This window comes from Schistocerca piceifrons, chromosome 5 (assembly GCF_021461385.2).
Source record: "Schistocerca piceifrons isolate TAMUIC-IGC-003096 chromosome 5, iqSchPice1.1, whole genome shotgun sequence".
In the NCBI taxonomy this organism is placed as follows: Eukaryota; Metazoa; Arthropoda; class Insecta; order Orthoptera; family Acrididae; genus Schistocerca; species Schistocerca piceifrons.
In genome coordinates this window covers 467,132,956-467,146,224 of record NC_060142.1, presented here as the reverse complement: position 1 = coordinate 467,146,224, position 13,269 = coordinate 467,132,956, and the positions used below count along the sequence as shown (strand labels likewise).

The following is a 13,269-nucleotide window of genomic DNA, read 5'->3' as shown; positions in this document are numbered from 1 at the left end:
CGAGAACAGTAACTTCGGCAGCTTCGTCTCTGCGAGTGCTACACCGATTGCGTTGCCGTGGGTTGAAACTTCCCGTTTCCTGAAGCGTCGCAACAAGACCCCGAAAAAATCCGTCAGTAAGGTGGGTTCTTGTCAGGATATCACTCTCTGTACAGTTCCGCTGCCTGAATAGCATTTCGCCTACCTTCAACAACAACAATAAAAGAAAAGTTATGTCGACGCAGTTTTTAGGAAGGACAGATTTACTGTATGCCTACTCTACACAACAGTATTTAAAAGGACTAAACTACTGTACTAAATGTACCTGTACATAAGAAAACGGTATTGCAATTACTGTTTTGCTAACTTACATTCCCCATAAATGAGTAGCATTGCTACCTTCTCTTCGTTGGTTTACATTCTACTCACACAACTCATCAACCGACAATGGTTGACGGAATGACGAGTGTGGATTCTACTTATGTTTACATTTGTCCTCTGTCAACGTCAGCACGAGGATGTGTTCCATTACCCCGAGCAGTTGCACTAAGCGCTGGGAGCGTCAACGTCATTGTTGTGTTACGTAATTAACAACTTTGCAGTTCAGCGAAAGGTACAATGTGATACATTTTTAATAGATCTTTAGGAGAGGAAATGAATTACTGAATAAAAAATACAGTGTACCCTTTAAAAAAGTCATACCGCTGTTGTTATCTTTGTAAAAAAAACAAAGATACAACGAAGGCAATCATGCTGATTGATATCCCCCAGACGGCTAAAGAACATTTGTTTCAAACATTTTGTAATTTGCTTCTGGGCAAACAATTATTTGGGGTGGTGAAGCTAAATGGGTCACCCTGTATATACAAATAAAATATTTCGTAGTCGCATGATACACGAGCTCCACGTAACAAACTCTCTCGACAATACAGTGCACAGAGGTCACTGTGCACTGCTAAACATTTGTTGCCAACTGTGGAAACCGAAAATTCTGAGGGAGGGGGATGAAATTAGGTGCGACGACAATATTGGGGCCCCTTACCTTACTATCTCGTACTGTTATCGGTACAAGGCATAAGAGCAAATAATATTGCAAGCACTCAGTCGTTTTGGTGATGACGTAGCAACAAATCAGATTGTAGATGAGACAGAGCGAGAACTGAGAGGCAGGCAGCGGTTTGCTCCGACGAGAGGACGTAGTGCAGTGGCGACGGGCCGCGGTCGTTCTGAGGAGAGATGGGCAGCGCGCACGCACGGACCGCCTTGACAGGGGGCGTTGTCGCAACGGCGGGCGAAGCTCGGCTAGGGAATGGCCAGCGTGTGGGAGAGCGGGGCGCCCGATCGCCACGCCGCTCCGTGACGCAACAGGCCCACAATCCAGTTGGGAGACACGAGGGGCGCCTCCCCCATCCGCGTGGCGCACTATATAAACTGCGGCCGGCCTACCTGCGAGCACCACTCTTCCCACGCCCATCGAGCAGGCATCATCATGGCCAAGGTAAGTCCTCACCACCGAGCTGCTCCTCGTTAGCTCTCAACGGCAGGTCCTCTTCACAGCAGACTCAGTTACCCGGTAGCTGCAGCTCACACCTGCTGAGTTCTCTTAGCGGTTTTCTTTTTGTAAAGCTCCTCTCATTTCTCATCGTGGCCATCCCGGGAAAATGTCAGTCATTTGTGCGGGGGAGGGGGTAACGTAGGTTTTTGTCACTTTCATCCTTCCCACTGCTGCTCATCGTTTTCATTATGAACACCCTTAACCGGTTTTTAGACCCATTTGATTCAGGCAGACAGACACAGTTTCTGCTCAACTAAAAAGAAATATTTAGTCTTCGCCAGTGGCTGGTAACATCGAAAGGAAATCAACAGTGCTTGGATTCGGTGTAATTATTGTACATCCTTCAAACTACCACTTGTTCCTTACGTGAAGACTAAATCTAACACACAGTTTATGGAAAAGTGTGGTTCAAGAAGGTCTGGATTGTAGCGAGAAAAATGTTCCGTGGGAGGAGAGTAGCGACAATACTCTCACTGAGGAACCAAATACCGGCAGTGAAATTAACAGCGATATCAGTGGAGACTGTGATTTCTGTGTAATTTATCGGCATTACGACATAAAAAATGTGAGTGAGAGTGACCTTATTGTAAACAGTTTTTGTAAACGGGCTATGTGACATAAACCTGAGGAGAAGGACACACTCTTCGTTGAGATATTGAAGTTATTGTTTATTTATTCATCCACTCTGCCCATCAGTCACTGCTGTCTGTATTCCTTACATTCTTTCCCCTATTCTCGAATTTTCTTTCCCTTCCTCCATTGCCTCGTCGTCCCTTCCTCCATTGACTCATCGACATTCACACTGAATAAATGTGGATTTAGGCCGAAACTATGTCTCAAACTCTTACGGAAATTAGTTTGTCTTTCTAGATTTCTCATGCAAGGCTTCTCCTTCATCTTTCTTCAGTAGTCCCCATCCTGTTACTCCAAACACTTTAAAAATGGTTCATATGGCTCTGAGCACTATGGGACTCAACATCTGAGGTCATTAGTCCCCTAGAACTTAGAGCTAGTTAAACCTAACTAACCTAAGAACATCACACACATCCATGCCAGAGGCAGGATTCGAACCTGCGACCGTAGCGGTCTCGCGGTTCCAGACTGCAGCGCCTAGAAGCGCGCGGCCACTTCGGCCGGCCAAACATTTTACCTCACATTGCCTTGCCGAAGGCTTCCTCTAGGAAGGTAAATGCCTAGGAAGTATCATTCTTTTCCTTTTCCTCCTTTCTTCCGTTGAATCGTAAAACTGATTCCCAGGTAGCTTTTTAGCTTTCAAGCAGAATTCCTCTTTCTTAAAGATAGTACTATAAATTTGCATTGCGTAATTGGTATTTCCAAGCGCCATGATCTTTTTCGCTTATACAGGTTTCTCAGTAAATCGCTTTCTAGCATCTCACTGCAACTTTTACTTATTGCAAGACTGACAGCTATGTTTCTTACATAGGGAGGTTTAAGAAATGTGAAGAAACATGACAGAGAATCTGTGCAGAACTGGGATCACGTCTTTGAGAACCGTCTAGCCAACGAATGTTATCTGAAATTTTCTCTTTAATGGCTAGTTCGGGAACAATTCTTTTGAGCAATGATCTTCCTATGGAAATATTGCTGTCGAGGGTTTGTTTCGTTCATTCCACAAGAGCTCCCAAAAAGTGGACTCAGACAAAATCGTTCAAATGGCTCTAAGCACTATGAGACTTAACATCTCAGGTCGTCAGTCCCCTAGACTTAGAACTACTTAAACCTAAGGACATCACACATTCACGCCTGAGGCAGGATTCGAACCTGCGACCGTAGCAGCCGTGTGGTTCCGCACTGAAGCGTGTACACACGCTCGACCACAGCGGAAGGGGGGGCTGAGAGTAACCAGACTTATTTAGAATCTTACTTCAGTGCTTACCGCCCAAAATGCACTCAATATTTTATCACAAAACGAAAATGATTCAATTTCTCGCTGGGTCATCCTGAGATTCCAATGCATCTTCCTCTGCGACCGAATATTGTTAATCAATATTTCTTTCTTTCCCAGACCATTCATACCATGGGCAGAGCATGTTATCTTTTTGTTTACTCGTCTAAAATATCAAATCGGGCACAACTCACCTTATTCCCAGGTGACTGTGCATGTAATCAAATTCTCATCCCACTCGCAACCTACAGTTTATCCAGAGCCGGAGGAATTTAACAATAAACATATACACAATCTAGTCACACTAATGTGACCACAGCCTATGTTAGATGTCAACGTGCAGTTGCCACTTACAGACGGCAACGGCAAGTGGAGGGTAGAGGTATAATGCGTGTCGGGGCGATGCGGAAAAGAGAAGTATTTGTCGCAAGGCGGAAACTGAACGATTTATCGTACGTCCAAAGGGGTATGCTCATTGGCTTTCAGATGGAAGCATTTCCGAAACGGCAAAATTTGTAAACTATTTGCTTTCCGCAGTGGTTAATCTATAACGTTCACGTCAAAATGGCGCTATCCAAAACCGGCGCCGAGGGAACTGTGGTGCACCATGGGCCCTAGGTGACCGGTGTGAACGACGGCTGCAGAGGTGGTTGTACGTACCAACAAACGTGCAACTATTGACTAACTGATTGCCCAGACGAACCAAGGGGCTTCTGACAATGTCTCCTCAACCAACATTCAGCGAACACTGCTGTGTATGCGCCTCCGCCGTAGCCGCCTGCTTCATGCACCCGTGCTGACTGCTCTTCATTGACGACAGAAAGGCTGGACTTCGCACGCCAGGACCGCGACAGGACGCCCAATGACTGGCGACAGGTTGTCCTTTCCTATGTACTGCGTTTTACGCTGTTGGCGTGTACGGCTTTGCTACAATCAGGCCGAAGAAGGGAGGGTAATGGTCAGGGGAACATTTTCGTGACATTTCCTGGGTGAACTCGTCATTCTGGAAGGCACAGCGGATCAAGAAATGTGTGAATCTGTCCTTGGGGCCATGTCCGCCACTACATGCACTTTGTTTTTCCCTCGATATGATGGCGTCTACCAGCTGGACAATGCAACATGTCACACAACTCTCAGTGTACGTATGTGGTTTGAAGACCACCAACATGAGTGTGCTGTAGTCCCCTGGCCACCAAACTTCCCAGGTAGATACCCGATCGTGAATTTGTGGGACCACTTGATGGGGCTGTTGGCGCCATGGATCCTCAACCGAGAAAGATAGTGCAGCTGGGCATGGCAATGGAGATGGCATGCCTCCACATTCATGCTGGTACGTTCCAGAACCTCACTGATTCTCTTCCTGCACCTATGCGCAGCAAAAGGTGGTTATTCAGGCTCCTGACATTTGGTCGTATTAATGTATCTGGACCATGTATTTATAAATGTTTAAAATTCGGAATAAAATGGTTTTTTGGGGCAACCGCCCTCGCTCGTAGCAATTGATGGTCGGTGAGCTCATATATAGATATCTGGACTTGAAAAACTACCTTCATTTCTTCCTTACAGCGGTTTTTAAGAGTGAACATGACAAGACAGCGTCTTTCACTTTTCTCAATGGGATATTTCTCACCTATCTTGATCGTCCGTATAACTTCACAATCAGGCCCAAGCCTTACGCTCTACCTACCGATAGCTGGGTAATCTTCTACCTGCGACGTCAATGGACGATTGCATGGAGGCGTATGTTTGTGCTACAACTCTATCTCTGTCATATACAGATTTCGGGCTAGAACCGATACATCTTCTTGAAGTAGTTCATCACTTGGACTGATACGGCACAGTACGGCCTGCCGCGTTTCTCGTGCAAGAACAAAAGCCTTTAATAGTACTCAAGTACTACGAAGCGAACTTAGATCCTTCAGGCCGTTCAGTTACGGTGAAACTGTCTTTACCAGTACAGCGGTAATCTGTCTATCCGTTTTTCTGTATACAGTTCTAGTTGGCAGTTGCTCAGCGCAAGATACCTTTCTGATAACATATTTCTCGTACCTCTTTCGCCATTGTTATAGTAGTGGCATTGCAAAGAAATGTATCAACGAAGGAAAGTTCCAGTTTAAAATCTGTCGGTGGTGAGATGATTAATGACAGAGCACAGTGTCGACCGGGCTACGATACGGGTAAGACCCGCCCGTTGTTTTGAAAGGAATCATTCCAACATTCGCCTGACCTATCTTGGGAATGATGGCAGTACGACCACAGTAACCACATGGGGACTTCAGCCAGTGTGCCTGCTAAGTGTATAACACCAACGCTCCTTGGCTTGGTATTTTTTTCGAAATATCCCGACTTTTGTACATAATTTGTTGCTGGTGAAGTTCAACTCGAATCCCTAACATCGTTCCTTGATCATTTTTACGTTGTTTCATTATCTGCAGTCGAAATAAAAAATTTCGAACACTGACGAATAGGAAAATATCAGTAATGTAATTGATTTGAGCAAGAAATCGTTTCCAGAACTTTCATCAAATAGAAATAGGTACTGCGGATTCGTTAGCTTAGAGATTTGTCCTTTATGATTTCGTGGAAAAAAAGAGTGTTTTACGCTCTTTACTGAAAAGAACTGATTTAGTGACAACCAAAGTAAGACGATTTGGTAGGCATCAAGATCACAACAAAATATGAAACTATCTCACCTGGGCATCCTTTTCGTGTAGAGACTTGAGTGTTCTAATAATCTAATTAAGATTGACCCTTAATCCACGCTTTTGTACTAAAAAATTGCACGTCTAGGAATAGCTTTCTAGATATTGATTTTTCACCTTTTTTGATACTTCCTGATAATCCAATAAAAAGGCATAAAGACGTAACCCAGTGCCAATCTTCCACCTTCCCGACTACCCCTTAGCGTTCCCTACGTAGCACAAAGTTTAATATGTATATGCTTTCTGCTGTAGGTGGATTTGGGTCCAATACGTTAGTCAGCTATCTAAGAAAGGTAATTTTTTCATTAAAGTTATTTCGTTCTTACATTACGATTCGTTGCTTATTTCTTTTCTTTCCCCCTTGTGTAGACCACTGTGACCGGAGCTTACAATGCAGAGAAGGTGTCCCAAGCATTTTAGGGATATGTTACTGGCCTACGTTCTCTCTTGCCTGATGTATTCCATAAGGCGACGAGTGCCTATACGGTTTTTTAGGAACATTTTTCGTACACTTAGTTGTGTCCAATTCTCGTTGAAAATTCTGTCCATTTCACGTCATAACTAATGTAGAAAAAGCAAAAGCTTGAACGAGTACGACGTTTAACTAGTATGATGTTTTTCGACGCAGCGATTCATCTTTTGTTCTCGGGAGGCCTAAAGCATTAACATGAACTCCTTATTCTTCCCTCACAATTTACGTCAAGAATAGTTGGTTGGCTTCTGCTAACGTTAGGAAATGAAAATAATAGCCCCCTTTCATAGCGAACGCACTTAGCCTTCCTTCTAATGCTACAGTATTTGATACCTTTTGGTTATCCAGGAATTAAAGAGTGAATGGGTAATCTGAAAGACGATCTCAACCCAACCCCATCCCACTTCCCTGTACTGCCAACATCACATGTGGGTGATTCTCACATGGTTGTTCCCTTCACTGCTCCTTTCGAAGAAAACTGTAGGATATTCAATAACACAAAATTTTCTTCCACTATGTTAAAGCCAATGACTGAGTCTGTATGTATCTCTCCTCCACAGAATTTCCTGATTCTCACACTGGCTGTAGCCAGCGTGCTGGCAGAACCGCCAGTCAGCCGCCAGTACCTGCCTCCTGGAGGAAACGGCGGCATCTCTACCCAGTACGGTGCTCCAAACGGCGGTGCCAACGGGTTTGGCCGAACGAATGGCCTGTCGACCAGATATGGTGCTCCCAATGGGAACGGATTCGGTGGACGCAACGGAATTTCTACTCAGTATGGAGCTCCTGGTGCCAATGGATTTGGAAGAACTAGCGGAGGAGTCTCCTCCTTGTATGGGGCACCTAATGGAGTCTTTGGTGGAGGCAATGGCCTGTCTAACGGCTTTGGTAGAACAAATGGTGCTCTGTCCACCCAGTATGGAGTCCCTAATGGTGGTGCCCTGAACGGAGGTTTTGGGAGATCCAATGGCATTTCCACTCGGTATGGAGCTCCCAATGGAAATGGATTTGGAAGGGTTAATGGAGCGTCAAACGGACTCGGAGGCAGAAACGGTCTTTCGAGACAGTATGGCGCACCCAATGGAGGAGCAAACGGCTTCAACGGGGCTAGGACCCCTTCTTCTGTGTACGGCGCTCCCAACGGTAACGGTTTCGGAAGGATGAACGGCCTATCAACACGGTATGGCGCCCCGAACGGTGGAGCAGCGAACGGCTTCGGTGGAGGAAACGGCGGCCTGTCTACCCAGTACGGGGCCCCCAATGGAGGCGCAGGGGCCAATGGCTTCGGCGCTCCTTCTCCAGTGTACGGAGTCCCTGGTGCAGCTGGTTATGGCCAAGGAGGTGCCTCCCAGGACGATCTCTCTGTGAGTACAGCATCCCGAAAAAGCGCTGCCAATAACTGTCATTAATTATACCAAAGTAAATGTATTCTACCTCCAACAGTTCTTTCAACAGGTATATCATTTTTTGCCCAGTTCTACATTGAAACGATTTTCGCATATTCTTAGAGGGGACAGTATTACCCGAAACCAGCAAAAAAGTCTTGTAGACAAATGTCCCGAAGTAAATGTATCCTTAGATCACCACACGCTAAGAAGCCACATAGATTTACCCACAAACTGCTTTTCAGTCCGCCGCCCCTCGATCTGCTTTTGTCTCATTTACTGCGATTTTTGACAGTGTATGTCACAACTAATTTTTCTGAATATCTTTTTCCCGTGATTCAAACACTATACTCGTCTTACAACTGGCTCTTCTGTGTCTGATGCATTAAAAAGTCAATACCGATACCGAAGCGTAAATATCCTCATATAGTACGTGCACGGTGCAAAAGTTTTCTTGGCCAAACAGAGTAGCTTGAAATTTCGACTAGCGAACATTTTGTACATATTTCGTTCTGGGGTTCTGTAAAAATAAGTGTTATTTCGAGATGAAGCCAATGCTAGTAAGCATGTCTGCCATCCAATCGTCGAAGAACGTGACCATCTCGTTCTTGTGCAGGATAATATAGAAAGTAGAGAAACCAGTAACGTAGCACCAGCTTCATTGCCAGAGCTTCGTAGCGCAATGTTTAGAATGTCTGCATTCCCGAAGATAGACCGTCTGTTTAAAACCACAAAGACGGAATACCTGCTTCACCGTATAGCTCCTAGAGCATTTTAATAAGTTCCATTCTACGTTACAACATTCTTAGGGCTAGTTAAATAAATAATAGTTATTTTAAATTAAATATTACCCTTGTGAGTAAACTGTTTCAGTTCCGCTGATACCGAATACACGCATTTCAGGAAATATTGTCAGCAACCAGTTTAGAGTGCTTTGTATTTTGCTGTAGATGAGGCTAATGGGATATATAAAATATTATATTGACTAAACTCCGTTCACAAAAACAATTAATAATTCTATTTAGCATTCTTGGAAAATTTGGAAATTTGTGGTAAGATCATATGGGACCAAACTGCTGAGGTCATCGGTTCCTAAGCTTACGTACTACTTAATCTAACTGAAACCAACTTACACTACGGACAACACACATACACACGCCCGAGGTAGGACTCGAACCTCCGACGGGGGGAGCCACGCGAACCGTGCAAGACGCCTGAGACTGTGCGGCTAGCATTCTTGGACACACACTGTAAGCGTAGACTTCCAATACTTTTGCTAGTGTACCATAGTTTTCCCGAAAGATATTGCCAAGTTTATTATTGCTTACTGTGTACTAAATTCAGAAGCTGCCTTTTACCCCCAGAAATTGTTGTATTTAAAGCTTCAAGGGTAAAAGTTGGTAGAACGGCTACTTCATTAATATTATAGAAAAGTATTTTAAAAGAATTTAATTATAAACACTGGGGGGGGGGGTAAGAATAGAAAACTGTTTCATATAATTAAGGCACTAGAATACATTACATGTGCTTCTTTTTTCTGTTTTGGAAAATTCAAGAGTAAATCCACATTTGAAAATTGAAAACAAGCTAATAAAGTATTATGAAGAAGATCTATTAAAACGTGACATGAAGCATAACATTTTATGGACTTTTATTCTTTGGTCAAATGTAATTGCAGAAAAATCTTACTAGACTTAATGCAGCTAGATCATTCTCTATCAAAGTCTTCATAGAGACGACAATTCCTTGGGTCCCAAAACTGTTACTTTAATTCATCATCATCAATTTGAACAGGTGTTCAGCACTTGTAAAGCACATTCAGAGAACTGCAAGGATGTCTGGAAATACTTTTCGCTGCCATATGACCCAAATTTAAGCGTATTAAGGCATTCAGAGTGTAATTATTTTCGAAGAATTTCTTGGACTGTTTCTACAATGAGTCCTTCGCTCTGCTGTGAGGAGTGTGTGTTTTAAACTTCCTGGCACTTTACAGCTGTCTGTCTGACAGACTCGAACTGGGGAACGTACCTTGCGTGGATAATGACTGTATCCACGAAGCTATCCAGCCATGACTCATGACCCCTTCTGATAACTTCGCTTCTGCATTATTCTTGTGTACACTTAACTGGTGGAGCTCTCCCGCACGACAAAGTTTGTGCGCGCTTCTCTTTGAGATAATATGCTCATTTATCTAAGACAGAGTACGCTTATCTCTGTTGCAGGAGCCAGCTAACTATGATTTCAACTACTCCGTGGAGGATGCGCAAACAGGTGCTGAGTTCGGCCACGAGGAGTCGCGACAGGACGAGAGTGCCCAGGGACAGTACCACGTGCTGCTGCCAGATGGCCGCAGGCAGGTGGTCGACTACGAGGCTGACGAAGGCGGCTACAGGCCGACCATCAACTACGAAGAGACGGGTCGTGGTAACGGAGGCTACGCCAACGGGGGTTACGCTAACGGTGGAAACGGTGGCTATCCCAGCAGCAACGGTGGCTACTCCAACGGCAACGGTGGCTACGCGAACGGCAACGGTGGCTACTCCAACGGCAACGGTGGCTACGCGAAAGGCAACGGTGGCTACTCTGGAGCTAATGGTGGCTATGCCAATGGCAGTCGCAACGGAAATGGGAATGGTGGATATCCGAGGGGCAATGGTGGCTACTCCAATGGAAATGGGCCTTATTAAGTTCCGATGAAACAGGAATCGATTATGGCATTGCATGTTCAATGTTCTTTTTTCTGTAAATATCTAATGTAGAGCCGTGTGAATGTACAACAATTGTGTAAATACGCTTATTCCAAATAAATGGAAATATAGTAAGTTTAAACAATGTTTCTTTCTGAGTACACAGTGAACTTTCAGTTTGAAGAACTGCGAAGAGATGCACTCTAAATCTTGTTTTGTGGCTCAGATGTTACTCAGTTACTAAAATAATTACTTCAGTTCCCACCTTAACACAACTTTCCATCGGTTATACTAGCGGTTGCTACAATTACACAAGGCAATACTAACACTTAATCCTTAAACGAAATATTTTACAGGAAACATTACTCATAATGTAGTTCGTACTTTGAGAACAATTATTTTTAGCGAAAATCTCATAAGTTCCTCAGTTTGAACTGCTGAAAATTCCACTTTAGTGGAAATGCTAGTGGGGATACGTTGGACTGCTTTAAGGTCTTCGAAGTGGTTTGTCGATGATATCATTCCCAACCTTATAGAAAATTCTTTTGTAGAATTGCTTTGAGTATCTTGGTCGCAATAATACGGGCATATTACTGTTGTTTTCGGCGTTAATTTGGTGTTAACTCTGCCGAGAGCAACCCCATCACTGAACTGTTCACAGTAACACACCCTCTGTCCTAGATTCCCAGTCGTAACTGACTCCCATTATCTAATAGTCACAGGGGACTGGAATTTAGGGAAAGGAGTAGAAGGAAGGGCTACAGCGAATATCGGGTTTGTGTTAGGAATGAGAGAGGAGAAAGACTGATTGAGTTTGCAATAAATATCAGCTAGTAATAGCGAACACTCTGTTCAAGAATGACAATACTTGGAAAAGGCAGGGACCCATGGGAAAAGTTCAGTTTTATTCCACCATGGTCAGGCAGAGATTCCGAAATCAGATACTGAATTGTAAGGCGTTACTCAGATATATGCCTAGATCAAAATTTAGTAGTGATGAAGAGTAAACTGAAGTTTAAGAGACTAGTCAGAAGAATCAATACGCAAAGGAGTGGGATAGAGGAATATTAAGGAATGAAGAATTAGTTTGAAGTTCTGTAACGCTAAAGATATTGCATTAGGGAATATCTCAGGAGGCAATTCAGTTGAAGAGATATTGTTACATTTAAAAAGGGCAATCACAGAAGTTGGAGACAAAAACATTGGTACAAAGAAGGTAATTACGAAGAAACCATGAGTAACACAAGAAATACTTCAATTCATTAACGAAAGAAGAACATTCAAAACTGTTTAGGACAATTCAGGAATACAGAAGTACATGTCACTGAGGAACGAAATAAACAGGAAATCTAGGGAAACCAAGGCAAAATGGCTGCATGAAAATGTAAAGAAATCAAAAAGGAAATGATTTTCGGAAGGACTCACACACCATATAGAAAAGTCAAAACAACCGTCGGTGACATTAAAAGCAAGGGTGGTAACATTAAGAGTGCAATGGGAATTCCACTGTTAATGCAGAGGACAGAGTGGAAAGGAGGAAAGAGTACACTGAAAGCCTCTTTGCGGGGGAAGATTTGTCTGAAGTGATTGAAGAAGAAATGGTCGTCGATAGGGAACACATAGGGGATCTAGTATTAGAATCATAATTTAAAAGAGGGTTGGAAGTCTGAAGACCAAATAAGACAGAAGGGATGGCTAGCATTTCATCAGAATTTCTAAAATCATTGAGGGGAGTGACAACAAAACGACTGTAGAATGTTTGAGTTTGGTGACATGTCATCTGATTTTTGGGAAAAATATCATCCAAAGAAGGCCGAAGACTGCAAGTGCTGACAAATGTGGGAATTATCTCACAATCAGCTTAAAATCTTATGAGTCCAAGTTGCAGACAGTAATAATAGAACGAAGATTGCAAAAGAAAATTAAGGGACATATTAGATGACAGTCAGCGCCATAGATATAGCTCTGACGTTACGGCTGGTAACGCAAGCAAGACTAAAGAAAAGTCAAGACAGGTTTGTAGGATTTATCGACCTGGAAAAAGCGTTCGACAATGTCGGATGGATCAAGATGTTCGAAATTCTGAGGAAAATAGGGTAGAGAGAGACTCGTAATATACAACAAGAACCAAGATGGTATAATGAGAGTGAAAGATCAAGGACGATGTGCCCGGATTAAAAAGGATGTAAGACAGGGATGTAGTCTTTCGCTACTACTGCTCAATCCACGAATCTATGAAGCAAAGACGGAAGAAAAATTCAAGAGCGGAATCAAAATTGCAGGTGAAAGAATATGAATCATAGGATTCGATGATGACATTGCTATTATCAATGAAATTGTGGAAGAATTATAGGACCCTTCGAATGCAATAAACAGTCTACTGAGTATAGAATCTGGATTAAAGGTTAATCAAAGAAAGACAAAAGTAATGAGATGCAGCAGAAACAAAAACAGCAAGAATCTTAACGTTAGGATTGATGGTAACGAAGTAGATGAAGTTAAGGAATTCTGCTCCCAATGCAGTAGAATAACCCAGGACAGACGGAGGAATGAGGACATCAAAATCAGGCTAGCATTGCGGAA

The 13,269-nt window shown here is 43.4% G+C and overlaps 1 protein-coding gene across 2 annotated transcripts; it reads left to right on the top strand.

Moving 5' to 3' along the window:
• The first annotated feature begins 1,444 nt into the window (after positions 1-1,444).
• Positions 1,445-10,828, top strand: LOC124798533 (pro-resilin-like). Of its 2 annotated transcripts, XM_047261981.1 has the most exons (4): positions 1,445-1,477; positions 7,175-7,978; positions 10,222-10,525; positions 10,568-10,828. In XM_047261981.1, exons 1-4 carry the CDS (start codon positions 1,469-1,471, stop codon positions 10,684-10,686), a joined length of 1,236 nt encoding a protein of 411 aa, XP_047117937.1. In that variant the 5' UTR covers positions 1,445-1,468; the 3' UTR covers positions 10,687-10,828. The 2 variants fall into 2 exon arrangements, with proteins under 2 accessions (XP_047117937.1, XP_047117936.1); XM_047261980.1 differs by having other exon boundaries at positions 10,222-10,828.
• Positions 10,829-13,269: the final 2,441 nt, after the last annotated feature.

Excerpts from the sequence above, each read along its gene's own strand:
- LOC124798533 (XM_047261980.1), top strand. Across the intron at positions 7,979-10,221 it reads CCTCCCAGGACGATCTCTCT|GAGCCAGCTAACTATGATTT; the intron begins GTGAGTACAGCA and ends TCTCTGTTGCAG.